General features: G+C 43.1%; 1 protein-coding gene across 3 annotated transcripts; it reads left to right on the top strand.

The window, feature by feature from the left end:
• On the top strand, window positions 1-27,186 carry TMEM248 (transmembrane protein 248). Of its 3 annotated transcripts, none has more exons than XM_075905077.1 (7): window positions 1-143; window positions 14,759-14,935; window positions 17,511-17,796; window positions 19,613-19,763; window positions 21,350-21,533; window positions 21,863-22,006; window positions 24,051-27,186. In XM_075905077.1, exons 2-7 carry the CDS (start codon window positions 14,777-14,779, stop codon window positions 24,069-24,071), a joined length of 945 nt encoding a protein of 314 aa, XP_075761192.1. In that variant the 5' UTR covers window positions 1-143; window positions 14,759-14,776; the 3' UTR covers window positions 24,072-27,186. The 3 variants fall into 3 exon arrangements, with proteins under 3 accessions (XP_075761192.1, XP_075761193.1, XP_075761191.1); XM_075905078.1 differs by lacking the exon at window positions 1-143 and adding an exon at window positions 1,217-1,474 and having other exon boundaries at window positions 17,511-17,730; XM_075905076.1 differs by lacking the exon at window positions 1-143 and adding an exon at window positions 1,219-1,474.
• The last annotated feature ends 379 nt before the right edge of the window (window positions 27,187-27,565 follow it).

The raw sequence follows: 27,565 nt of genomic DNA, 5'->3' as shown, positions 1-27,565 counted from the left end.
GAAAGCCAAAGACAACTTTGTTAAGGGGGGAAAAAGCTGAATCCAGAATTTTAAACCAAAAGGAGATTGAATGTCCCCATACTAAGTGCACTCAAAATTAACAGTGGGCAGAAGAGTGGACTGGCCATCTGCAGGAACAAACAGTATGTACAGCTTTTAAAAGCCTGGCTCTACTGACTGCACCAGACTACCTCTTATCCCAAAAGGCCACGAAGACAATTAAAGTTTGTGTTGTTTCTTGCCAAACTGGCTTAAGAACAGCCATACTGAGTCAAACTAATGGTCCATCTAGACCAGTATCCTGTCTGCTGACAGTGGCCAATACCAGATGACCCAGAGGGAGGGATCACAACAGGTAATACTCATGGGGTCCCTACACTGTCACTCATTGCCAGACAAACAGCAGCAAGGGACACTATTTCTACCCATCCTGGCTAATAGCCATTGATGGACCTAACCTCCATGAAGCTATCTCTTTTTTGAACCCTGTTAAAGTCCTAATCTTCCCCACATCCTCTGGCAAGGAGTTCCACAGGTTGACTGTGCGCTGCGTCAAGAAAAAACTTTGTTTGTTTTAAACCTGCTGCCTATTAATTTTGTTTGGTGACCCCTAGTTCTTATATTGTGGGAATAAGTAAATAACTTTTCCTTATTAACTTTTTCCACACCAGCCTTGATTTTATAGATCTCTATCATCTCTGCCCTTAGTCTCCTCTTTTCTAAGCTGAAAAGTCCACGTCTTTTAAATCTATCTTCATATGGGAACCATTCCAAACCCCCCTAATCATTTTTGTTTCCCTTTTCTGAACCTTTTCCAATGCCAATATAACTTTTTTGAGATGAGGCAACCACATCTGTATGCAGTATTCAAGATATGGGTGTACCATGGTTTTATATAGATAGTCCTGAGGGGAGGGAGGGGGAGCCCCCATAGTCCAGGGGGGAGGGGAGAGCTCCTCCCCAATAGTCCCGGGGGGGGGGGGGGGGGGGGAGGGAAGCTCCTCCCCAATAGTCCGGGGGGGGGGGAGGAGGAGCCCCTCCCCTCCCCAATAGTCCCAGGGGGAGCCCCTCCCCTCCCCAATAGTCCCGGGGGGGGGGGAGGGGGGAGCCTCTCCCCACTAGCCATCCAGGGAAGCGTAGAGTCCAGCCTGGCCCCGCCCCTCCCCCGCCTATCCACGCCCACTGCTGTCAAAGCCCCGCCCCCGCCGGCAGGCCGCTGGCGAGGCGAAGCAGAGCGAAGGGCGGGGGCTGGGCTCCGCGTTGCTGTTGGCCGCGAGGGAATCTTGTCCCCCCCACGCCGCCGTCCGCGGGGGTGAGAGGTGACGTGACGGCTGCGTCCCCGGAAGCTGGGGCGAGAGGCCGGCGGAGGAGGAGCCGCCCGCAGCAGGGCCGGAGAATGGTCCTGGGCCGGCCGCCCCGCCGCCTGTGAGCCCGGCCCCGCCCGGCCCGGGGGCTTCTTCAGCCTGCGCCGCCGGTAGGTGGCACCGCGGTGGGCGGGGCCGGGCGCGCTGCGGGGGCCGCTCCCCGAGGGGGGGCCCGCTCCGGCCCGAGCGCTGCGCTTCGAGGGGTCCCCGCAGGCAGCCGGGGGGGCCGCAAGGCGGCGGCGGCGGCGGCTCCTCGCCCCGTGGCACGTCCGCAGGGAAGCGCTCGAAACCCGGCTCCTCTGGCGGCTCGACCCCGGCAGGTTCCCCCGGCCCTGTGCGCACCCAGCGGGGCGAATCGCTGGACGAGAGCGGGCATCCGATCCCCGAGCAGGGGCCGCAGGCGCTGAAATCCTCTGCCTCTGACTTCCGACCCGCCGAGCAATCTCCATGTCAATGTCTCTGCCCGGCTGAAGCTTCATTTGTTTATGGGGCATTTGGTGGCTGCTTTCAGCACGCAAAGGCTGTGTCCGGACTCAAGGGTTTTTTTTTTCGAAAAAACTTCCCCTGCGTCTAGACTACAGCCGGGTTCTTTCGAAATTAAATCGAACGAACGCGGCTTTTCTTTCGACGGCGGTAAACCGAATTTCACAAGAGAGAACGCCTTTTTTCGAAAGCGCTCTTTCGAAAAAAGGCGTCGTTCAATGCAAACAGGGCATTTTCGAAAGAGCTCATCCAGACTGCCTGGGTGCTTTCTTTCGAAAAAGCGGCTTGCTTTTTTTGAAAGTACTGGTTGCAGTCTAAAGCGACGAGGAGTCCTGTGGCACCTTATAGACTAACTGAAGTGTAGGAGCATAAGCTTTCGTGGGCAAAGACCCACTTCGTCAGATGCATGTGGTTGCAGTGTAGACACTCTTTTTCGAAAGAGGCTTTTTCGAAAGATACTTTCGAAAAAGCCTCTTTCGAAAGAGGCTTGCAGTCTAGATGTAGCCAAAATGAAACGTTAGGTTGATTTTTAGCTCGTTTTTCATATATTGGGGTTAAAATGCCGCTACAATCAATTTTGTATTAGATTAGTAAAAAGAATAATTTGAATGGTAACAAAATCTGATGCAGACCTTGAGTGATTTCCTAATTAGTTTACTTTAGTTACTACACATACATTATTTATGCTGCTTTGTTTTTAATTCATTCAAGTGTAGATGTTGCTATCGGCCAGAATTTTATTACAAAAGATAACACATCTCAAACAGGGCTGCTAGATACATAGTTGAATTTGAGCTATGTCTAATAATTGCAGATATGGCTATAATCCTGGGATACCTAATTATATCACTGGAATTATACTGGTATCACTGTAGCTGTATAATTGTGCTGATAAATTTTCCTGTGTAGATAAGTGCTAAACCCAGATATGAATCGATTTAGGTTTGCTTTTTTGGTCCTTGTCAAACTGTTGAAAAGTTAGTTGGCTTAAGGTTCAGAATTGAATGTGTACATTTATTTAGGGCTGCATTTCATTAGTAAACTTTAATGCACTAAAACAGGTTAAATTTTGGGGATTGTGAAATGGACACAACTGTTTACCTCTAAGTTGTTGCAGTATATTAATATAATCACCATCACAGAGTTTTCACTGACCTATGTGAAATGAATGGCTTCAATTCAAATTTTAGTTAACATGTGTCCATATAATAATTGACACCTTTTGTTGGCAAACAAGGTATACCGACTAAGGATGTTTGAACTGGCCTTGGGACAGTAATGTCTGACTCTAGATATAGTATCTTTAGGCATGTTTGTTCGGAGGTGACACTGATGCTTTCCATTCTTTTTAGTCTTTCAGTAAGAGTTATAGAATTGATCCTGTTGCTGGGGAAATGTGATCCTCTTTCTATTTTAAATGTGGCTTTTTAAATCGAATTTGGTTGTGTAAAATGGAAATCGTTTCTTCAGTTAAAAACAAATTCAGAGATACACATGTTGTTGTCTTCAGATGCAATCAGACATCAGATGCAATCAGACATCTGCTATCTGCCTAAGCCATATGCTTTCAGCAACAAACAGGATACTGACCAATACTCCTCCCATCGAACGGATGTTGTACTATGGTATTGCAACTCTATTTTTTGTAATTCACTGAGTGTTCTTTTAGCTTTGGGCCCCTTTTGCATATGAACATCTTACAGTTTCTTTTGTTAAAAGGAATGTAGACTTTAAAATTAAACGTTTACATGTGTGGGTAAATAAAGCTGAATTTTAGGGGTCTGTTGGGTAAAATATCACTGAATGGGACTTCTTGATGGTACAGTTCTGCTGCTCCCCTCCCCAGCTCTCCTTGCAAAAACAAATGCATACTTACGCTGACTGTATGTCCCGATATTTCTGGGACTGTCCCGAGTTTAAATACTCTGTCCTCGTGCCCCATCTTATTGAAGACATAGAAAGAAACCATCCCGACGCATAGCAAGAGAAGCAAATATGGTAGGAGACTGGATTGGCTTACAGGTGAAATCCTTGGTGAACTTAAGCACAAAAAGGGAGCTTACAAAAAGTGGAGACTTGGACAAATTACTAGGGAGGGGTATAAATCTGTAGCTTGAGAATGCCGGGGGCGGAGGAGTGTATCAGAAAGGCGAAAGCGCAATTTGAATTGTGACTGGCAAAGGATGTAAAGGATAACGAGAGGTTTCTACAGTCATGTTAGCTAGAAGGTGGTGTGGGTCCCCTACTGGATGAAGGAGGTAACCTAGTGGCAGATGATGTGGGGAAAGCTGAAGTACTCAATGCTTTCTTTGCCTCTGTCTTTACGGACAAGGTCAGCTCCCAGACAAATGTGCGAAATGACGCAAAATGGGATGAAGATGGACAGCCCTTGGTGGGTAAAGAACAGGTTAGGAACTATTTAGAAAAGCTAAACGTACACAAATCCATGGGTCCGGACTTAATGCATCCGAGGATACTGAGGGAGTTGGCAAATGTCAATGAAGAGCCTTTGGCCATTATCTTTGAAAAGTCTTGGAGATTGGGAGAAATCCTGGATGATTGGAAAAAGGCAAATGTAGTGTCCATCTTCAAAAAAGGGAAGAAGGACAATCCAAGGAACTATAGGCCGGTCAGTCTTACTTGGTCCGTGGAAAAATCATGGAAGGGATCCTTAAGGAATCCATTTTGAGGCACTTGGAAGAAGGGAAAGTGATCAGGAATAGTCAGCATGGATTAACGAATGGCTCTGTAGACGTGGGAAAGTCAGTGGATGTGATATACCTCGACTTTAGCAAGGCTTTTGATACAGTCTCCCACAACATTCTTGCTAGCAAGTTAAGGGAATGTGGATTGGATAAATAGACGGTAAGATGGATAGGAAGCTGGCTAGAAATCGATCGCTACCCACTGGGCTCAACGGCTCGATGTCAGAATGGTGGTCAATTTCTAGCGGAGTGCCCCAAGGTTGGATTCTAGGACTGGTTTTGTTCAATATCTTTATTAATGACCTGGATGAGGGATGGATTGCACCCTCTGCAAGTTTGCAGATGATCCTAAGCTAGGGTGAAAAGGTAGATATGCTGGAGGGCAGAGATAGGGTCCAGAGTGACTTAGACAAATTGGAGAATTGGGCCGCAAGAAATCTGATGAGGTTCAAACAAGGACAAGTGCAGAGTCCTGCACGTGGGACAGAAGAATCCCAAGCATTGGTACAGGCTGGGGACCAACCAGCTAAGTCATGGGTTCCTAAACTGGGGGGCGTGCAGAAATTCCGAGGGGGGGGGGATGAGGCGACCCAGCCACACACCCCTTCCCCCATCAATCTCCCCTCCCTCACTCCCCAGTTTTGCTGCTATTTTTTTTGGGAGGGGGAGTATGAGTGTTTCTCAAAAATCAAAAAGGGGGCATGATGCCAAAAAGTTTGGGAACCACTGGGCTAAGTAGCAGTTCTGCAGAAAAGGACCTGGGGATTACAGTGGATGAGAAGCTGGATAAGAGTCAACAGGGCGCCCTTGTAGCCAAGAAGGCTAATGGCATATTAGGTTGCATTAAGAGGAGCATTGCCAGCAGATCCAGAGATGTCATTATTCCCCTTTATTCGGCTCTGGTGAGGCCACATCTGGAGTATTGTGTCCTGTTCTGGGCCCCCCACTACAAAAAGGATGTGGACGCATTGAAGAGAGTCCAGCGGAGGGCAACCAAAATGATTAGGGGGCTGGAGCATATTACCTACAAGGAGAGGCTGAGGGAGTTGGTTCTGTTTAGTCTTCAGAAAGAAGAGTGAGGGGGGATTTGATAGCAGCCTTCAACTTCCTGAAGGAAGGTTCCAAAGAGGCTGGAGAGAGGCTGCTCACAGTAGTGATGGATGGCAGAACAAGGAACAATGGTCTCAAGTTGGATATTAGGAAAAACTATGTCTGTAGGAGGGTGGTGAAGCACTGGAATGGGTTCCCTAGGGAAGTAGAGGAGTCTCCATCCTTAGAGATTTTTAAGTCTCGGCTTGACAAAGCCCTGACTGGGTTGATTTAGGTAGAATTGGTCCTGCTTAGGGCAGGTGGCTGGACTTGATGACCTTCTAAGGTCTTTTCCAGCTCTGTGGTTCTATGGTCAAGTAGTGAAATGTCCCAGAAAGCCCTGCTGGGCATTTCTCTACTTGATGGGGACACCGGTGCAGTGCAACAGCCTCTACCCTTTCTTCCCCCCCTCCTGCCAGCAGGGCGCAAAAGGTGGTGTGCAGCCCCTCCCTCTCTTCTTCCCCTCCCTTTCTCCTTCCCTCTGTGGAACTGCCTCTGCCACATGGGTCGTGATCCGGTGGCACCACCACCTTCTTCTCCGGGCTGCCTTGGAGCACTGGCAGGAGTTGCGTGGAGCCTGGCTGGGGTGCTGAGGGCAAAGGTATGCTCGGGCTTGGCAGATGCTGGGGCAGGAGCAGAGGCCACCTGTGGTGCTATTTTTAGTACCGAAGTCTGGGTCCCCCGGTTGGCCCCAGCTCCAGTTGGAGTCAAGCGGCAACTGTGCCAGGCGCATTCCAGCCAGGACAGCCTCACCTGGGCAGCCTCACCAGGATGAACTTTGTGTAGCTGCTGCTTGACTCCAACTGGACTCAGGGCTGCCCAGGGGGACCTGGACTGTGGTACTAAAAATAGCACCACGAGTGGCCTCCACTCCTGTCTCGGCAAGTGGTTCTGCCCTGGGAGCAGCTGGGGCCGGGGCTGCGGGGGCTTCTGGGGCAAGACCACAGGCTCCAGCCCCGCAAATTGCTTTCTGGAGGGCAGAAGGTGAGGGAAGGGGCAGGGGGAGAACTAAGGAGGAGGGGGGTGAGGAGAGGAAGGGGCTTGTGCTGAGGGGAGGGGGCCAGGACAGGAGGAGAAAGGGGAAGGTACCAAGGGGTAGGGTGGAGGAGAGACAAATGCCAGGAGGCCAAGTGGAGACAATGAGAAGGCTAGGGGAAGGGAGGGAAAATGTCAGTGGGGTGGGGGGGAGGATAAGGTGATGCTGAGAGAGGAAAGAGGAGGGACAGTGGGAGGAAGAGGAGAGGGGAGCAGTGGGTTCTGGGAGAGGGGTTGAAAGGAGGAGTGGGCATGAAGAAGGCAGGGAATAGAGCAAGTCATGTGTGAAGGTGCAGATGGGCATGAGGAGAACTGGGGCAGAGGTGGTGGGGGGATGGGCACCAGGGAGAAAGAGGGCAAGGGCAGTCAGGGAAGGGGGAGGCACCGGGAAGATGCAGGAGCCAGGGGATTGTGGGGGTGAAGCAGATGGGTAGGCGAGGGACAGGCACCAGAGGAGAGAAGCAGGGCCGGTAGATAGGGGAGGGGTAGTTACAGATGATCAGAGTGGGACTAGAGGAGGAGAAGACACCGGGGGCAGAGAAGGGTAGGTAAAAGGGAGGGGGTCAGGTCCCCAAAGGGCAGAGGGGAGTGAGAATGGCAGGAGCCAGGACAGTAGAGGGGTGGGAGGCAGTAGACACAAGGGCTGTGTCTACACTGGGCCACTTATTCCAGAAAATCAGCCGCTTTTCTGGAATAAGCTGCGAGCTGTCTACACTGGCCCTTGAATTTCCGGAAAAGCAATGACGCTCTACTGTACAAAATCAGCTGCTATTCCGGAAAAGCTACGCTGCTCCCGCTCGGGCATAAGTCCTTATTCCGGAACAGTGTTCCGGAAAAGGGCCAGTGTAGACAGCCCAGTAGTCTTTTCCGGAAAAAAGCCCTGATCGCGAAAATGATGATCGGGGCTCTTTTCCGGAAAAGTGCGTCTACATTGGTCACAGATGCTTTTCCGGAAAAAGGGCTTTTCCGGAAAAGCAGTCTGCCAATGTAGACGCTCTTTTTCCAGAAATACTTATAATGAAAACTATTCTGTTTTAAGCATTTCCGGAAATTCATGCCAGTGTAGACACAGCCCAGGGGAGCAGATGGAGTGAGGGGAGGGGAGGAGACATGGCAGCAGAGGGAAAAGGGAGAGGGTTATGAGATATATATTCATAACTTGGGTGCCACAGTGGCACCCATCTGAACAAGCTCACGTGGACTCAATGCTGGTGCACAAGATAAAATTCACTCCAAGGAGGAAAGTCTTAGAGGGACACTTCCCCTAGCCTCTCCCCAGGAGTTAATGCAATGCAAATTGGGTTAATGCAATTGCAGGATAGTTGCATGGGGGGGTTCTGTGGGGGCCAAACTCAAACCTATTGGTAGAAGGATGGTGGGAGGACTTCTTAGGGGTCACACATGACACCATTTACTTCTGGTCATATGTCCATCTTGACTCTGGGAGTACTACCTCCAGGGTTGGGACTTCTTGTGTCAGGGGGGCATGGCTAATAGGGGTCGGGGAGTGGGGGTGTTCCTAATTTTGGTTAAGAAAAATGGTCACCATATGTATACTGCAAGTTCTGTTTAAGGGGACCAGCCTTTCTACTGACTAAAATGGGGTTGAGAATCAGAATTCTTAGGTTTTGTTCCTCATGCCAACTTCTTTTGCAGCCTTCAGTGTATGATTCTTTGCCATCGATTACCCATCTGCAAAATGCAGGCAGTATTTGTTTGACTGACTGCTTAATTTGGCACTTGAGGTGTAACAAAGTTAAGTTGTAAGTTTGCTTTGATATCTTTGGGTGAAACAGGATAGGAATATCGACGTGAAAGGTATGATCTTATTCTGTATTTCTTTGACTCTTTTCTCCAAACCATGTGTCATTTTTTTGTGTTCTTTTGCTACACCATATCCTCTGTTTCTTTCACTACTATCCATTTGATTTTTTTAATTTGTTTTTATTCTGTACATATTAATTTCTGCCTTCATTGTAGATCCATGCTATGTCCAATAAAGCTGTAATTTCCACACCTTGCTAGTCATTTTCTGCTTGTAATTCAAATTGTCTGGCCATGTGTCTCTCATTACATATCTCATTTAAAAACTGTAGTAAAACCCTTCTTCTAAACTTTTTGGTACCTAGATTTGAGAGGGTGGGGTTTTAGGGGAAGGATGGGGCGGTAGATCTTCACTTGTTCTGAAATTTAAAAAGTGATCTTGAGTGTAAAAGGTTGGAGACCACTGCCTTAAAGACTAACAGATTTATTTGGGCATAAACTTTAGTGGGCAAAGACCCACTTTGTCAGATTCATCATCAAGATAAATCTGGTAGGCTATGTCTACACTATGGGGCTTTATCAGAAAAAGGTATGCAAATTGTACTCTGCAATTTGAGTACCTTTTTCTGATAGGGTTTTTTCCCCCAAAATTTGGCCCAATGTATAAAAAAAACTCTTTCAGAAGTGTCCTCCTTCCTCGTGGGAGGAGGAAGACAGGGCTTCCGAAAGAGCACATCTGCTCTTCTGCAAAAAAAAAAAAAATCAGAAGAGTAGACACGTTCCCTGCACATGGCAGAGTTTTAGGTGCCGCAGGATTCCTCATTCTTAAAGCCTTTATTTTCTCTTTAACCACTGATTTTAATGGGAGAAAATAAAAAACAATATGCAAATTAATAGATTAAAAACTTCTCTCAATTTCACACTTTCTTCTTATCAAGAGTAAATTATGAAACCTGCTTTCATTGCTGCAGTAAATCAATTTCAAAAGTAGAAATATTAATTCAGTAATTAAAAAAACAAAATATTTTTAGGGTAAAAAGGGCAGATTTCTGTGCAGGTTTCAGGGGACTTCTATGTGTTCTTTTAGTTTTTGTTTTGAATTTTGTTTTGTGTCAGATTGGAGACTTTCACTGGTCCCTATTGTGACTTTAGATTTTTTGTTTTGTTTTGTTCAGCATTCCAGTGCCTTTTAAATTCAGAACTATCAAAATGAATTATTGTCTTGATATTCACAAGTTTAAAGTAGCATTTTACAAGCCACTCGTATTCTTAGGAGTTCAAACAGACAGTGTATGTTAATCCTTTGGGATTTTATCTTCAATATTTTAAGCATTATGTCGCGCTTTGCCTTGAAGAGAATTGAACTTAATATTTGAGAATTTTTTTTTTGTACCTGGGAATGTTTCCTGTTCTTGAATGAAAAGGGTAAGTTTTCAGATCAATGCTCTTATTTTTTATCTGTGTTGTTTATGGAAGGTTTGTTAGGAAATTTATAATTCAATTGGTTTTTCTTTGTTTTTTTGTGCAGATGGCACTTATATTATTTAATTCCAAGTAGTTAGCCCTGCTGTGACCTATTTCTTAATTGCCATTGTACTGTTAGTAATAGGACATTTTTAAAATATTCATTGATGCTTAAAAAAAGACAATGATTTTAAATATAACGGGATTAGCATATATTTTCTAAATCTGAAATCTTAGAGGCATTGCGAAGATAGATAGGTCAGAACTGATCTGTCCATCCTCATGACAAACTTCTAATTAAACTAGGAAAACGTCTAGATTGAAATTACTAGAACATGAGTGCATAACTGGTTGAAAGACTGTACTCAGAGTAGTTATCAATGGTTCACTGTCAAAATGGGTGATTTAGCTAGTGGAATCACTCAACAATCTCTCCTGGGTTTGGCACTATTCACTATTTTCAGAGTGAAGAGTTTGCTTATAAAATTTGTAGTTGTCTCCAAGCACAGAGAGGTTGCTAGCATTTTTGAGGACAGGATTAGAATTTAAAATGACCTTGACAAATTGAAGAAGTGGTGTGAAATCCCCAATATGACATTTAATAAAGACATGTACAAAGTTTACACTTGGGAAGGAAAAATTAAATACAAAACAAGGCAGTAGTACTTTTGGAAAGGATCTAGAAAGGGGTTATAGTAGTTCGCATATGGAATATGTCAGTAATGTGCAGGTATAAAAGGCAAATATCATTCTGAGGTATATTAACAGGACTATCATATGTAAGACATGAGAGGTACTTGTTGTTATATGTGACACTAGTAAAGTGTCATCTGGGGTACTATATTCAGTTCTGAGTACCACACCTGAAAGATATGGACAAACTGGAGAGTCCGAAGGTGAGCAACAACAATAATAAAAGGCTTAGAAAACTTGAACTTTGAACAGTGGTTTAAACAAAACCGGGTATGTTTAGGTTTGAGAAAACAAGTCCAGGCTAGGGGAGGGAGAGGACACCTGATAAGTCTTCATATATATTAAGGGTTGTTAAAAAGAGGATGGAGATCAGTTTCTCTCAATGTCTGCAAAGGGTAAGACAGAAGTAATGTGCTTAGTCTGCAGTGTGGAAGATTAGATGTTCAGAGAAATTTTCTAACTTCAAAGATGGTTAAGTACTGGAATAGGTTACTAAAGGAGGTGGTGCAATCTCATTAGTGGTGGTTTCTTTTTTTAAGGTTAATTATCTTAATCTAGGCCACACTTGGGAGGAGGTGGGCTAGAGAATATAGATGTAAAGAGTTAACTGGTAAGCATTGCCTTACTAGCATGCTTACCGGAGTAGCAGGTTAACCCATGCCTGGTCTGACTGTAGCAGCCTGCACTGTGGATGGGGGGCTGCTTCAGCCTGGCTGGGCCATTTGTGCCATGCTGCAGAGGGGCGCTCCAATCCAGCTGGGCCGAAGCAACCCCTCAGTGCAGCAGGCTCTGCCCAACTCAGCTGGAGCAATGCACCATGGGCAGCGGGCTGTTCCAGTGCTCCCCCCACTTGTGGTTCAGCAGGCAGTTAATTGGTTAAATTGATAGAATATTACATTCCTATTGGATAACCTCTCTGGAACCCTGACAGTCTTATATTTCTGTGATTCTTATCTCTCCACTGGATTTTCTTTTTCAGAAATGTCAGTGCTCTTGTTTTCTCATAGACTCATAGACTTTAAGGTCAGAAGGGACCATTATGATCATCTAGTCTGACCCCCTGCACAGTGCAGGACACAAAACATTTTCTGATGTTTTACTATTTCTAATCTTTAGTTTTATAGTTTGGTATGCACAAGGTGGGTGAGGGGATGAAGAAATGGCCTTCAGTTTCAAACTTTCCAAAGGAAGTTACAAATGCTGAGGTGTATAATTTGAAAACATTAAGAAAAACCTTGACTTGCATCTTGGCTTAAAATTTATATTTTGGTCTTTCCCATGATATCTGCTTCAGTGTAATATGTAGAATTTTGTTTAATTCAATTCTTTAGCTATTGAGGCCAAGAAACGCAAATTCAAGGGATTTTTTTTGTTTTTTTTGTTTTTGTTTTTTTGCTCTTTGGAACAAATTTCGAGATTCTCCCTTATTTGTATATGCTGCTCTTGAAAAACTTGTTGACCTAGTTCAACTTGCAAGGTACATTGCCTTATCCATTTTCATATATTAATTGACAGGCATTGAAAATCATGCTAATTGGAGATTACTGTATTCTATACAGTAGCAGTGCTGGAAAAAGCATTGCTAGATCAAAGAGAAAATTACTGCTTCATTGTCTTTTGTAAACTGTCCAGGATAGTCTTTATCACTGTATTTGCTTGGGATTTTGAGATCTTAGCTTTTATATGTGCATTTCTATGCCTTAATGTGTTTGGATTATTTTTAATTATCAATCTAAATGAATTTTCTGGGCTTTTCGGATGATAAAGGCAGTAGTGCAAGGTGGTATCAGCCCCTGTCCATGGGACAAGCTCTGATATAGATGCAGCAGTGCATGGTTGAACCAAGGAAAAAAGAGAGGGTGGTATGTGTTACCCCACACTTCCTTGGAGACCCCCAGGGTTACGCTCATGGATTTATTAAATGAGGAATTAATCCACTTTACGGTTAAACTAAAGGGGAACGAGCTATCACACACATTATGCCCTCAAGCAGGCAAGGGTTGCAGAGAAATAGAGAAAGCCAAGGCATAGTATGTTCAGATCATCCTGCCCAGGGAGCTGATTATGAAGAGAGCTTCTGCCACATGCTCTCTCATCTTTATTGGAACTGGGTGGCTCCTGTCAAACAGGCAGGGTCCTTCCTCCATGTGAGGAGCGTGCCCAGAGCTCCCTCAATTGGGGCCCTTTGTTTAGAGCAGCAGTGTCTCGGTTATTGCTTTTATTAGTCATTGCCTGGCTCCTGACCCCATGTTCTTAGCCTTGCTGTTTTCCTTACTGCAAACACGTTCTAGTTTCCATTCTCTCTCACACTTATCACAGGGTGAAATGCAGCTTAGAGAAAGTTACAGAATTTAAAAAGTAAAGTGGCTGAAAATTACAGAGATTACAGAATTGCCAAGTTCAACAATCAGGGAGCTTATAATAAGTTGCCAAAGTTAAAAAGCAAAGCAACTAGCTGAATGTTACAAGGAAACTATTACAAAGCTTCAAAGCGCAGTAGTTACAAAGGTACCTTCCAAAGCACTGCAGCCGACTGATATCAATTCCCATCTTTATTACTGATGATTTGTAGATGATTAAGTGACTTAGAAGACACTGCCCCTCCCCCAAATAGTGTTCACAGCAATGTAGTCAGCAGCCAGTGTTGTTCTCTAAGTGATGTGTTGGCAGGACCTTACAATTTAATGCAATGTGTAATTCAAGTAGCTCCAGTTTACAGGGTAATAGCTCAGACGGAGACTTTACACAACAGTATGTTGAAGTCTGTGCCATATTTGGCAATAGAGAAGGAATGTGTGAACCATCTCACATAACTTTCCTGTCTCTGTTGGAACAAAGTGATTTTTCTTCCTAGAAGAAACTTAAGATGTAAAATATAGGAAAATCGAGGTGGAAAGCTGCAGTTATTGTAAGGCTCATTGTAAGGCTCATAGTAACACATGGCATATAAGAAACAGTCATGCACACAAACCTGCATGGAGTGGAATCCTTGATTTAATGAAAATTCCTAAGAGATTGATCTTACTTTTAGTCTTCGATTGCTGAGTTTTACACATTAAAGTGCCATACTATTGAGATGCTTGTTTTGCATCTTTCAGTTGCTCAAAGTCTGGATATGCGTCACAAGTTAATAGACAAAAGTCTTGTGTACGTTAAGGATTAAGATATTTAGCATAATTGCAGGTGAAGCAAATAAAGGAAACAGCCATGCTTGTGGTAGTGTCTGCTTGCACAGGCTCTGCTCAAAGCTGCACTTTAACACTTGACTGCGTTGTTTTCTTTGTGGGTGGGGATGAATAAATTGCAGTAGACCTTTATTCCTGTCACTTGCATGCTGGAAAACTCAAGAGAAATGGAGAAAAAATAGCATTAACTGAAAATTCTGCTTCAACTCAGTAGAAAAGACCTGGTCTTTTTATTTATGTATTAGCAGATTTACCTGGCATTACTTGAGTCCTTAACTCAAATTATTTTTTTAAATAAAAGGAAAATATACATGTTATTGAAATTACTGTTTTTTAAAAAATATAGTGCTATTTTTATTAAGTTAAAAATTACTAACATTAAATGCTTCCGAGGGGTAGCGGAGTTAGTCTGTAACAGGAAAAACTTCAACAACAAATACTCTAGTAGCACCTTAAAGACTAACAGACATGTAGATCGGGGTGGCCAACCTGCATGTGGCTCTTCAAAGAAAAAATTGTGGCTCCCACACCTGTGGCTCTGAGAAGGGCAGTGTGTTTTGTTGAGGGGGGGGGGGACCCCATAGGGAGGTGGTGGAATCTCCATCCCTAGAGGTTTTTAAGTCTCAGCTTGACAAAGCCCTCACTGGGATGGTTTAGTTGGGTTGGTCCTGCCATGGGCAGGGGCTGGACTCGATGACTCCTGAGGTCTCTTCCAGCTCTCGGATTCTATTCCGGTTCGATTAGGAATGTTAAATTTAGATTAATCAGCTAGTCAGTAATTGGAGGCTTGTTTGATTCCATTATGAGCAATGCATCTTTTAATTTAATTCTTTGCTGGAAATTGTATTTTTGGAGACATTTTTTTTTATTTGTTCAGTCTGCAGCTGCATTTTCCTGTTGATTGATTTGACTTATTTATTGGAAAAAATTACAAGCTTCCCATGTGTCACTCTGTTTTAACGTTCTTTGCTTTCAGGTGGATCTAATCAGAATAATGTTCAACATAAACCCTTTGGAGAACCTGAAGGTTTACATCAGCAGTCGCCCTCCCCTTGTGGTCTTTATGATCAGCGTAAGCGCAATGGCAATAGCTTTTCTGACACTGGGCTATTTCTTTAAAATCAAGGAGATCAAGTCACCGGAAATGACAGAGGTATGTATAAGATATGTATTCTGACATCCTGCAATTACAGACTTTATGATGGGACATGCTTATGTGATAAGCATACACAAAATTAGCTTTAACAGTTTCTGTTTTCCCAAAAGAAAACACAGCGTTTCTTCCTACACTGTGTACAGGAGCGAATTGTTGTCTTTTGCATTGCTGTATTTTTATCTATAGTGGTCATTTACCTTGTAAGGAATGGTCTTGATACAATTAACCTGATAAAGGGAAAATTAATAATCTATCCTAAAGAGATTGTTTGTAATGCCTCATGACCCCTCCTTTATTCTATTCCAGGGGTGGCCAACCTGTTAGAGACAAAGAGCCAAAAGAGCGGTGGATAGAGTGTGAAGAGCCACGTACCAGGGGGAAAGTTGTTAAGCAAAAAAAAAAAAAAAAAAAAAAAGCCGTACCGGGGGAAAATAGGTCCTAGGGCATACCATCACAAAAAAAAAGGGAAGGGGTTAGAGGGGCAAGCTCTGGGAGGGAATTTGGGTGCAGGAGGAAGTAGAGAAGAGGATGCTGGCTCAGAGGGGGGGCTCCAGTCTTGAGAGTGTTGGGGTCAGGAGGAGGGTTGGGGTGCTGAGCAAGCCACAAGCTTGTGTCTGTGAGTGCAGGAGTTTGGGCTGGGATGCATGAGGGGCTCAGGGCAGGGAGGTTGGGAGTACGATGGGCTCAGGATACGGGTTTGCAGTGTGTGGATGGTGCAGGGGAGTTGTGGCAGAAAACTGGGGATGCAGGGGTGCAGGAGTTTGGGGATATGAGAGACTCAGAACGAGGTTCCAGTGTATGACAGGCTCAGGTTTGGTGTCTGAGGGGTTGCAGGAGTGTTATGATGCTGTGGCCAGATGGGGGCTTGGCCCCAATTGGGGGCTTGTTGGCCAGGCTTCATATTTAAATAAAATATAATGTTCAAACACAAAATGTTTCAGTGTTGTCTTTATTTATGAGAGGGGCGGGGAACCTGTTTTGAGTCGGGGTCACTGACCCACAGAAAAGTCAGTTGGGGCCACACAAGTGAGATGCAAAAAACAACCCCTCCAAAAACCCCCAAGCCTCACTAATGTGGCTCCAAATGTGCTGGTGGGGGCAGGGGACAGTGCTGGGGTAGGTGGCAGGGGACAGGGTGCTGGTGGTGGTGGGGAGGTTGGCCGGGGGAGGGGACAGGGACAGCTCAACCAGTATCTGGGGATCTCGGGTCTAAGGAAGCGTGCGGGCTGCTCTTCCTCTCCTCCCTTCCCCTCCCATAAACAGCTGGCTCGCTTCCTGAAACACCGGGTCTGTTGCTGGGCCAGGGACTTCCTCCCCCCTGCTGTGTGTGTGTGTGTCTGTCTCCCAGGTCTGCATGCCAGCTCCTACTTCTCAAGAAGCGCAGGCTCTTCCTCTGCTCCCCATGACAGCCACGTGCTTCCTGAGAAGTTGGAGCTGGCATGCAGTACCCGGATTTCTACTCTTCTCCCCTCCCCTCCCCTCTCTTCCCCTCCCCTTCTCCAGAGCTGGGCACAGCGCACCCCACCCCCTGCCCTAACCCAATCCCCCTTCTCCCCAACCTAATGTCCGGATCCCAGAACTGCCACTGCTACCGGCACGTGCATCTCCCTCCGGGCACGGGGGCACATATGCTGAGCGGCCGGCTTTGAGGAGCATGGTACCCACTGCTCTATTCCAATCCCCATCTCCTCCCAGAGCCAGGCACCCCCCCACACTCTATTCCAATTCCCCCCCCATTCCAATCCTCCTTCCTCCCCCCCTACCCCCGAGCCAGGCACCCCCCCACTGTAACCCGGGTCCCGGAACTGGAGCCGCTGCTGCCACTACCACCACACGCCTCTCCCTGCACGCACTGAGTGGCCGGCCTTTAGCACGCGCTGGCTGGGACACTGAGCATGGAGGTCTGACTGTGAGCACGCTCTGGCTGGGACGCCAAGCATGAGGGGCAGGGAGAAGGAGGACGTGGGCATGAACAGAGTGGCAGCCGCGAGCGGCCAGCCTGATGATACATTTTTTTTTTTTTTTAAATTATCAGGAGACACAATTTTTTCATCAAAGAGCTGTATGCAGCTCGCGAGCCGTGGGTTGACCACCGCTGTTCTATCTGACAAAAGGCTTGATTCATGGAACCTCTACTGATCTTGGTTGCAAGTTACCTTGCAAAAGCTCTTCCATAATTTGGGTACATTTTCATACAAGTGTGTGAGCTAAACATCATTGTGAGTTACCTGTGTGAGATGAGATCTTCTGCCTAGATAAAAGTTGGTGTAAGAACTCCAAAATAATTCATTTAATTTGCAGTTCTGCAGAGAGCATTATTCTACCATGCCCTGTATAGCTTTGAGAACAAGTAGTTGGTCAGTGGGAATCAGAATTAGCATCTGATTTACAAAAACATGATTACTAGATATTTCTCCTATTGAGGATTCTGTGGCAGACAGGATTGAGTTTCTTGGTGACCTGACATCCCATGTAGGTTTAAAACTAGATATTAAAAATCTGAGCTGCTCTTTGAAGCAATGGCAGTATGCAATTTTGCTCATCTAACCTAGATTTGTTTTGCTTTTTAAAGGACTGGAATACTTTCCTGCTGAGGTTTAATGATTTGGACTTCTGTATATCCGAGAATGAAACCTTAAAACATCTCATCAATGATACCACAGCTCCAGAAAGTACAGTGCCTAGTGGGCAAGCCAGATCTTCTACACAATCGCCACAGACTCTTGAGGACTCTGGTCCAGTAAACATCTCTGTGACAATCACTCTAACTCTGGACCCACTCAAACCATTTGGTGGGTATTCCCGTAATATCACACATCTAAGTTCCACAATTTTGGGGCACCAGATTGGACTCTCAGGTATGCAAAATTTGATTGTTCCAAGAGTAAATAGTTATAATGCTTCTATTAGAAATTTCTGAAAAAGTAATATAAAAATCAAGTTTGTCACCGAAAAGACAAATAATTTGTTTTGGCTTTATATGTGCATTGCTAAAATTGTTGTCTGTACTTTCCAATAACAAGTTTATGGTTTTGTATGGGGGAGAGGATGTTAGTAGGTTTTTTGTTTTACCTTTTTTGGCAGAGTAATTTTTTCCTGTGTTTGGGGTAATAGGGAAGATGTATGTACAGTCAGACATGTATACTATTTTGCAAATTAAAATTGATCAGTCAACACAGTGATATTCAGCTGCTAGTATTTTCAAAACAAATTTCTCCATTGAAAAAATTGCTACATGATTATTCAGGGATTCTCAACCTGATGTACACTTGAGAGCTATTGATGTCAGTTGGTCAGTTTTGGTGGTGAATACTTCTGCTTTAATGGTTTAGCTTTTGTTGATTTTTAAATCAACAATTTGAACTTTTTCAAAATAAAGCTGCTGAAAAGAAGCAACAATTGTAAAATTTTCCAGTGATGCTAAGATCTCGAAGAATCCTCAATTATTTTACCTTGTTAGAGGAACAGATCAATGGGGAGTGGAGACTTAATAGAACTGGAGTCACAGTAATTGTTTAGAGTTAAAAATCAGCATGTTTAAGTTTACAATGGTGCTGTGAAATCAGGATGACTTATACCTATAACATCCTACAGCAAACATATGTCACAACTGAAAATCTCTCTTGCTTTCATCAAATATCTCTATTCTTTCCTGAACTATATAATGCAAATTCTGTTGATCAGCCTACCTGGATTTAATCTATATATCAAATGTGGCTTATCCCTGGTGACCTAAAATATGCCATTTAGAGAAACCAGTGGTTTAGTTTGGTGTGTCTGCAATTGTATCTGTTGATGAGGTCGTGCATACTAAGGTACATTTCAACAGTTTTGTCTTCATAGATTTCTCTAATTAAAAAAATTAAACTTAAGTATAAGCAGATGAACGTAGGTTTTGGGAGGGGAAGGGCTAAAATTCTGAGATGAGAGTACTCATAAAATTGTTGCCAACAATGTCCAGATTATGCACAACTGTAGAGATGTTTTCTAAATTCAGAAATTTGAAAATGCCCAATGGTGGTTGGATCAGGTCCAAAATGTAATCAGTACAAATTGAACCTCTCCAGTTCAGCACTCTGGTTAGCCAGATGTCCATATGTCCCACAGTCCCATCAAGTTTGTTTACGGCAACTAGCCCGGCTCTCGGTGTTCTGTGCTGCTGTTTAGCTCTAATTTGCCCCTAAATGTCTTCTAAGAGCCCAGTAAGCCATGGAAGTGTTAGTAATGCTGCTACGCAATATTGATCTCATGTGGGTTGGCAAATTCTCTTATTCGGCACTCATGAGGTCCCGAGTAGGGATGTGAATGTTTAACTGGTTAACCGAGGCGGGAGGGGTTGGAGCAGGTCCAGGCTTGCTCTGGACAGGGGTCCGGCTGGAGCAGTCTCCACACTTACCCCTTAATGTTTAACCAGTTAACCAATTAAACGGGGTTTTACATCCTAGTACCGAGGGTGCTGGACTAGAAAAAGAGTCTATCTGTACTAATAATACTGTGGGTTCTGAGAGGAAAGGAAATGAGGTCTGTTTGTTATTTCCCTTATATTTCTTTGCTTCCTACAATGATGGCTACAAAGCTGTCTCCCACCACAGAAGTACAACTGACCAAATGCCATTTCATAGTACTGTACTTGTTGCTGTTACTGCTCTTGCATACACACTTTTTTTCTAAAAGGCAGAGAATCCCACGAGGAGATGAACATTACATTCACCCTGCCTGCTGCCTGGAATTCAGATGACTGTGTTCTCCATGGTCACTGTGAACAGGTGGTATTTACAACCTGTATGACAGTCACAGCAGCCAGCAGTGTGTTTCCTGTCACAGTGTAAGTGCCTTTTAAAATATTTGTTCTTAGACTGGTTACCACCAATGTACCACTACTCTCTCAATGCTTTGGATGCTTTTCTTATGCTCCTCTTGCTGCTCTAACATTGACTTTAGAAGTTAAGTGGTTAAAGTCCAGTTTGCTTTTAAAATACATTTGCTGTTTCTACTAACACAGAGGAGTTGCCCAATATATTATTTAGGTCCGTCTCTCTTTTTCTTGACGTTATGTGCTATAGTTCAGTTAAATGGTCCCTAATGGAGTTCTAGCCAAAATCCAGGGACTCTGGACAGGAACTATAGAATTCCTAGTTTTGAAACTGTAACAATTAAGCTTTGAAGTGTCTCATTCTAGCCACTGTCAGTGGAAGGTTACAGGACTGGATAGATTACTGGTTTGATCCAGTATGGCAGTTCCTATGTTCCTAGTTGTACAAAGTCTTGATAATCTGATGTCAATTTTTCTTTCATTTCAAAATACCATCACTTCAATTTTCAGTGGACACAAAGGTATTCAAGGGCTTTCCAGACTTCTGCATCCCTAACTTGCTGAAAATGGCCAGTTTCTCTTTCCAGCTTAGTACCCGCTTAACCTGAGTCCCATCTATCTCAAAACTTCTCCAAAAATGAGGCTGATTGTCTTCCGCAAAAGCAAATGGTGGCAGTGGTTGTAAGGGAGACATGTTTTCACAAAACGTTCTTAAATGGAAATATCTTTAAATGGAAAAATAAATATGGTTAAAGTGATATATTGTGCAGAAATAGAAGTCAGAGGATTGGTATGGGGTACAGATCCTTCAAGTGATATAAAAGAGCTAGGTGGCAGTATTTAAAGCTGATAACTTGATCAAAGCCCAGATCACTGGTGACCAAATTTTCTGGCACCTGTTCTGTATGAAACAGGTTTTTGTCTGAGTCTCTTCAGCAGTGGAAGGGTGTTCACAAAAAGTATGATTGGCTTCCCCCACACTTTATTCAACAACTGTGTCAAGAGGACAAGACTGACTGGGTGTTGGAGAGTAGTGGCTCTCTTGCCTAGAGGTGGCATTATCAGGTCGGTGTGGGGACAGTGCTGCTGTACCTGTTCTTTGGGTAGAATCCTTCAGTTAACAAATTCACAACACTCAAAAATGTGAAACCCAGAGGAGTGTTAGGTGGGGAGAGTGCCACACTAATTACTTCCATATGGTATCAGACTTTCTTCTTTTCTACACTCTTAAGGGTCCATCACACCAAGTTATTCTCTTTATCCCCCTTCTCTCTCAGAGCTTGGGGTAGATTTGTCTGAAAGCTATTTTTAAAATAGCTTATGTTTTAAAAACTAGTATATGCACCTCTCATTAAATGATGGTGGGTTGACTTTTTGGAATAGATTACAATGAAAGCTTAATATTGCTATAGGTTCTATGCTTTCTTTTTGCTATGGCATTTTATTTTGCTATGATACTACAGATGGTCCTGACTAAACCAATACACTGTGTTACACTGTTAAGAGAGAGAGTGACCGTTACTGTGTTCTGAGAGTCAGCTGCACAGGACACTGAAAATGGCAATTCATCTGCTTGTTTGCTTGTGTTTTATCCTCAGTCAGCCACCACATTGTGTTCCTGAGACATACAGCAATGCTACGCTCTGGTACAAGATCTTCACTACAGCCAGGGACTCAAATACAAAATATGCACAAGATTATAACCCTTTCTGGTGTTACAAAGGAGCTATTGGAAAAGTCTATCATGCTTTAAATCCCAAACTAACTGTCATAGTTCCAGATGTAAGTGCCAATGATCTTTCTGTGTTCCATCGACTTAATGCCTCCTGTTGACTTAATTGAATCCAATATTCTTCTCTTCCTGACCTAAAGTAGGTACATAGTACTGCTTTCTTAAATAGTTGCTTGCAGTGGTGTTGTAGCTTTGTTTGTCCCAAGATATTAGAGCAACAAGGTGGATGAGGTTTGCCTTGACAGTATAGAAGACAAACTTTATATTGAGAAGAAACCAGATTGGGGATGGCTTCTTTGCTAATCTGCTAACCATTGCTTAAATGTGAAATTCCTTCACTAGCTACAGAATCAGTAAACTCTTTTATTTTTCAATGCAGGATGATCGCTCACTAATAAACCTGCATCTCATGCATACCAGTTATTTTCTTTTTGTGATGGTGATTACAATGTTCTGCTATGCAGTTATTAAAGGTAGACCAAGCAAACTGAGGCAAAGCAATACAGAATTCTGCCCTGAAAAAGTAAGTTTACCTAAAATAACATGGGGGAGAAGGGAGCTTAGAAAAGCTCCTTTTCTATACAGCGTTTACGTTATGTAATCGGTACACACAGATTATTTACTTTTCTCTAGAGATGTTAAATATTGGTTAATTGAGTAGTCGAATAACCTCATGAATTCTTATCTATTAGGCAACTATTGTATAATCCCCAGGGGCAGGACTGGCATCCAGTGCGTGCTGGCCCCACTCTGGAAGAGCCCCCGCCACTCCGCACTGCTGCCTCTGTGAGAGCTGTTCCGCACGGAGGGCCAGTTTAAAAACCAGTTCCACTATGCCTGCTGCCCTGTGCTTCTAATAAAGAGGCAGCAGTGTGGAGTGGCAGCAGCCACTGTCGGGGGAGAGCTGAGCTGGGCTGCCCACCCGCCTGGCTCCTAATACCCTTTAAATGCAGAGCCACAGCAGGGGTAGGTCCCAGACCCATCGCAAGCCAGAACTGAGCTGGGCTGTGGGCCAGCCTGCTAAAACATTTACTGGCAAGGGTGGGGGAGGGGGGAATACATGTAGTCTGTACCATTAACCTATAAGCTTTTGCTAATCGGTTAATCAACTACACTATTGCATCCCTACTTCTCTCCTGACCTAGTATCTCATTGGAGGACAGTAACTAATGTTACTGTAAAAGGTGCCTTGTTCTGTATCTTTATATCCAGCCCCTGGAGGTAGTGAAGAACCAAGGTAGAGGATTCTGTTCAATTAAGAGTAGGGTAGTTTAATCAGTGGCTAAAACAGAGGACTGAGAATCATAACTACTGGAGTCTCTTGGGTCTCAAGCCACTGGGACTAAAACTTTGAACAAATCCCTTAACTGCTTGGTGCCTCTATTTTGCCTCCTGTTTGAAAGGAATACAATAGTCTTCTACACCCTAGGGCTGTTCAAAAGCTTAACCAGTATTTATATAGTGCTGATCGATCCTTCGATTAAAGATCCTTATTCTGTAAATGTAGGGTATAAGTTCAATAAATACAGCAGCAGTTCGGCTTTTTTGATGCCTCTAACATGTAATTTCAAATAAATTGTATTTACAACAAAGTATGCTATTTGCACTTTAGCATATATCCTGCTTGGATGACACACCTTGAAATTGTTCTTTCTTCAGTAAGACAATTTAAGATTATATTTATTAAAATATTGCTATCACCGGTTGTAATCAGCATTAGAAAAACTAATGCTGATGTTGATTTAAGGATAATTATACACAGGCATACACATGCACTTTGCATAAGGGATTAAATATGTATTTAAATATGTAACAAGAAGCTACAGCGTACTATCTTTCATTATTAGGGAGGTGCTGAATATCAATTGTATAAATGCCAATTGCAAAATAGTAATAGAAATGTAGCCGTGTTAGTCTGGTGTAGCTGAAGCAAAATGCAGGACTACGTAGCACTTTGAAGACTAACAAGATGGTTTATTAGGTGATGAGCTTTCGTGGGCCAGACCCACTTCCTCAGATCAAAAAATTGCAAAATAGTTTCAGATCTATTTTTATCTTGTTTGAAACTCAGACCTCAGAATGCCAATGACACCCTAGTTCAGGGGTGGGCAGCTTGCAGCCCATCAGCATTCTGTGTGTGACCCATGAGACATTTTGGTTACTGTTGCCCATGTGCAGGGCTGTCAGATTCTGCTGGTTTCTGTTTTTTCCTATTGATATTACTAAAGTGACGTGCAGAAAGCAAGGGAATGTGAAGTGAAATACATGCTGATTGTACAAAGCATTGGCTGAGAGCCATACACTCCCTCTACATCCAATCAAAGCGCTGCTTCTATTCGGTTGGTACACCTCACAAATTCTAGGTACATAAGCGTAGTTAGCAAAACTATCCTATCCCGAGAAACAGTCTTGGGGCCCCCTAAGATGGAGGGCCACTCATGTGGCCCACTCACCAGCTTAGGTTGCCCATTGCTGTCCTAGCTGCATGGAGATAAATTAATGTGAAAATAGTTGATTTCAGTTACATTCAGGATCTTAATTCTGTGTCTTTTTTGTTTTATTTTTAGGTTGCTTTGTCAGAAGCATAATCCATTTCCTCCTTTTACTGAAAATGGCTGAGAACCATAATCATTGCCTGCTGAGCCCAGATGGGCCTTAAGACTTTGTGAATACATTATCTTGCAATGTTGGTTTATTCCAACCAAAGACATTTCAAGTGCCTGTAATTGATTTGTACATATTTATAAAAGTATATTCAGAACAGGTCAGATGATGCACTTGTTCCGCATAGTAGTGCGGCGCGGAACTTTAAACCTATACCTGTGGACATAGCTGAATGTTTGAGTAGATAATAGATATGTTTAGTGATAAAGATCACATAGAGCAAGATATTTTTGTCTAGCTGCATCTGGGCAGATGAAGGTGTCCTTCCAAATGTCTCAAACAATACAAAACAAACCCTTTGTTTTTGCCCAATGATATGTACAGTATACAATGTGTTTGAAACAGTCTGCATCTTTGATATAATATTGCATTTCCAAAGCCACTGGTCTACTACATACATCTCCTGTGGTATGTGGCTTAATACTTTTTTCCATTTGTTCCTTGCTTGAAAGAAAAATATCAATATTTCTAGGGTTTTTTTTAAAATAGAAATACATATTCACATTTTAATACTGCAGTAGTTAGGACAAACTTGTGCTTTTATTCAGAATTTAATTAAAGGCAGAGTCTCATTTTAAAATCCTTTCTGTTGCACAGTGCTAAGTTTTGCTTTTCATGTGGCCTGCTTGAATGGGAGAGCATTGATTGGCATTGGGGTTGTTTGGAAAGCTTTCCACTTTGCCTCCCCCTTCATGGGCTTCAAACCAGGAATTTCTTTGGTACAAAGTAGCTTTTTATAACCTGTCTGAAAGTGGATTTAAAAACACATTCTATTAATAGTCAGTTGTGGCTCCATGTAGCTTTGTCCAGTGCAAATAACAAAAGGAAAAGGAAGAAACAATGATACTGTAAGTGCTTCATGTTGGATCTTTCATACATCTCTAAAGGGCAACTGAAAATGACATTTGATTAGCTTTGTCCAATGTATCTACTCTTGTCTACTGCGGGGAAGGTGACAACTAGTGGTCTAGTCCTGTTGTGAATAAGTTGAGAGAAATCTTGCCTGAGAAATTTGTATTGGTCTTCGTGTCCATTCTTAAGTAAGAGCAGACTTGATTTCTTAGAGAGCTTTTGTTCTGTGGGGTCGCTCCCCCTCTCCAATTTGTCTTATTCATTCTCCTTCTAGCCTGTCCTATCTAATGAGATTTATTAAACCTGGAGAAGTTTCCTTTACACACTTCCTCCCTGGCTTTTAAAATCTTACTGGTTGCCTTAATGACCCTTCATGTAATCTTTCAGCTTTTTTGTCAGGTAGCACGGTTTTGTATTTGTAAATGTGTGCATACATTTTGCTTTAAGTTTCAGGCTGCCATGTGGTACGTGAAACCATAAATCCAATTCAAAGATTGTAATTAGGGATATTAAATCAACGAATCGACTAGTCAATGGATTTTCCATCGACTAGTCGATTAAGCAGGGGAGCCACAGCGGGGTTAGCTCCAGATCCGGGAACTAACCCTGTCATCTCTTAAAACATTTAAAAGGCTGGTGTGCAGTGGGGGGAACCCAGTGTGAGCCAGGAATCAGCTGTCCAAGCTTGTGTCCAGTCCCCCGCTGCTCCCCTGTGCCTCATGGGGAACCAGCTTTTAAGCCAGGCCCCCTCCCACCGCCCCCCACCCCCTGCCCAGCACCAGCTTCTGTTCTCCCATCCCTTTTTGCGGGGGTGGAGGGAGAGACTAGTCGCTTACATCCCTAAGTGTAATTTCTGATCTGTTGGCATTGATTGCACTCTGTTGTGATTTGCAGACCATTTTATATGTTCTATATTATATAAAATTGCTTTAGGACTCCAATGTATGGCAGATTCATATTTTTTTTCAGAATTTTTGAAGAAAAAAAATCAGATTTTTCTTCAGAAAATGGTTCCTCATATAATTGTGATAGCCACCACACACTGAAAAATTATTTCACTAAAATGTGGGGGTTTTTCCTCCAGATATCTTAAATTAAACTTTAGAGACAGCCATTTAGTCTGAATTCCAGAAATGAAATAACCTGGGTTTCTATTCTTCAGCTTAAAATGCTGTTAACTAGTAAAACTGCAACAATGATGCAGTAAATGTACTGAGTAAAAATACATAGAAAGTTAGAGAAACACTCTTATACTGTTCTCATATCTGCATCCTCATCCTTTTTATTTAGTACTCATCTTTGAAACCAACTAGGGAGTGGCTCAGAACTGGTAACTTGGGAAGGAGGTTGGTGCTAATTCAGGAAGTATAAAAAAATGCCCAGAGAACTCTTCCATGATCACATAAAGATACTTTAAATAAATCTAAAATCCATTATATAATTCAGCAAACTGTCAAGCCCCGAACAGAACTGCCTAGACAGTAAAATGCAATTGTGTGTTTAAAAAAATAAAAATAAAATATTGGGCTTTGTTGGGGAACAGGCTTTTATATAGTGTGTGTTTGATTATTAGAGGGGACAGCTTAAAAAATACAGCCAAATCCCACAATTAACTGCACTACAATAAACATTAAACTCAGATTGCAATCCACAAATGCAAGGAAGTTAGCATTAAGGACGTACTTTTCGTTTTTGATTTACCCCCTTTGTACCTAGGTATTGCAGAATAAGTGAGATCACTCAGTGGGCTGAGACTGTCATACTTCTAAGAGTATCTGATTGTACCTAGGCACAGTTCACACACAAAATTAATGCAGCCAAGCAGAAAGGTAAAAACTTAATATTAAAGTGGTTGTTCAGATCATATTGATCTTTCCTTTTTGTTTTCTTTTTCTTTTTTTAACTATGACTTGAATCAGTTTTGATTCTATTTGTAAGTATTTTCTTGTTGTTAGAAAGCTGCCATTTCTGTTGGATTTTTCTTTTGGCATTACATAGAAAATCTGAGCCTTGGTTTATAGCCTTCCTCTGCAAGTTGATGTAGGGTTAAGATGGTATATTTAAAAAAATTCACTTGTATTGTTGCATGATGGTTAATAGCTGATTTGATAATGACATTTCTCTCCTATATTAATTTTGTGTTTGTAAGATGTGGATATTACTTTGCAGAATAAAAAGTTTATTCCATTGTGTGTGTCTTTTTTTTTTTTTAAACCAGTTTTTTGTGGACACTTCATAAATCACTCTGTACGCTGTTTGCAATACGGGGGAATTTGTTTTGATACAGCACAGTAGTCTGAAATTTCAACCCTACCTTGTGCATATGCTCCAATAAACACTTAAGTTTAGACTTAAAATGTGTCTCATGCGGAGAAGTCTGTTTTGATGTCCAAAATGAGTTCTGCATTTTATCATGACACTTATTTTTCCTTGTACCTGACGCTCCATTGTCTTGCTATGCAGTTAAAGATAGTTCAACAAGTTTCATCAACACAGTACAGATTTCTACACTGAAAAGATAACAGGATGGCTAAGATGAGAAATGTCTGGTGGGGAAAGGCACAGA

This window comes from Pelodiscus sinensis, chromosome 21 (assembly GCF_049634645.1).
Source record: "Pelodiscus sinensis isolate JC-2024 chromosome 21, ASM4963464v1, whole genome shotgun sequence".
NCBI lineage: Eukaryota > Metazoa > Chordata > Testudines > Trionychidae > Pelodiscus > Pelodiscus sinensis.
The sequence above is the reverse complement of the archived record's forward strand: the minus strand, read 5'-3'. Positions and strand labels throughout refer to the sequence as shown.

What these genes read in the sequence shown, in the direction of transcription:
- TMEM248 (XM_075905077.1), top strand. Translation starts at nt 14,777, where the DNA reads ATGTTCAACATAAACCCTTTGGAGAACCTGAAGGTTTACATCAGCAGT. An exon ending in AGTCACCGGAAATGACAGAG is followed by an intron (nt 14,936 to 17,510) that starts GTATGTATAAGA and finishes TGCTTTTTAAAG; the next exon opens with GACTGGAATACTTTCCTGCT. An exon ending in GCACCAGATTGGACTCTCAG is followed by an intron (nt 17,797 to 19,612) that starts GTATGCAAAATT and finishes TTTTTCTAAAAG; the next exon opens with GCAGAGAATCCCACGAGGAG.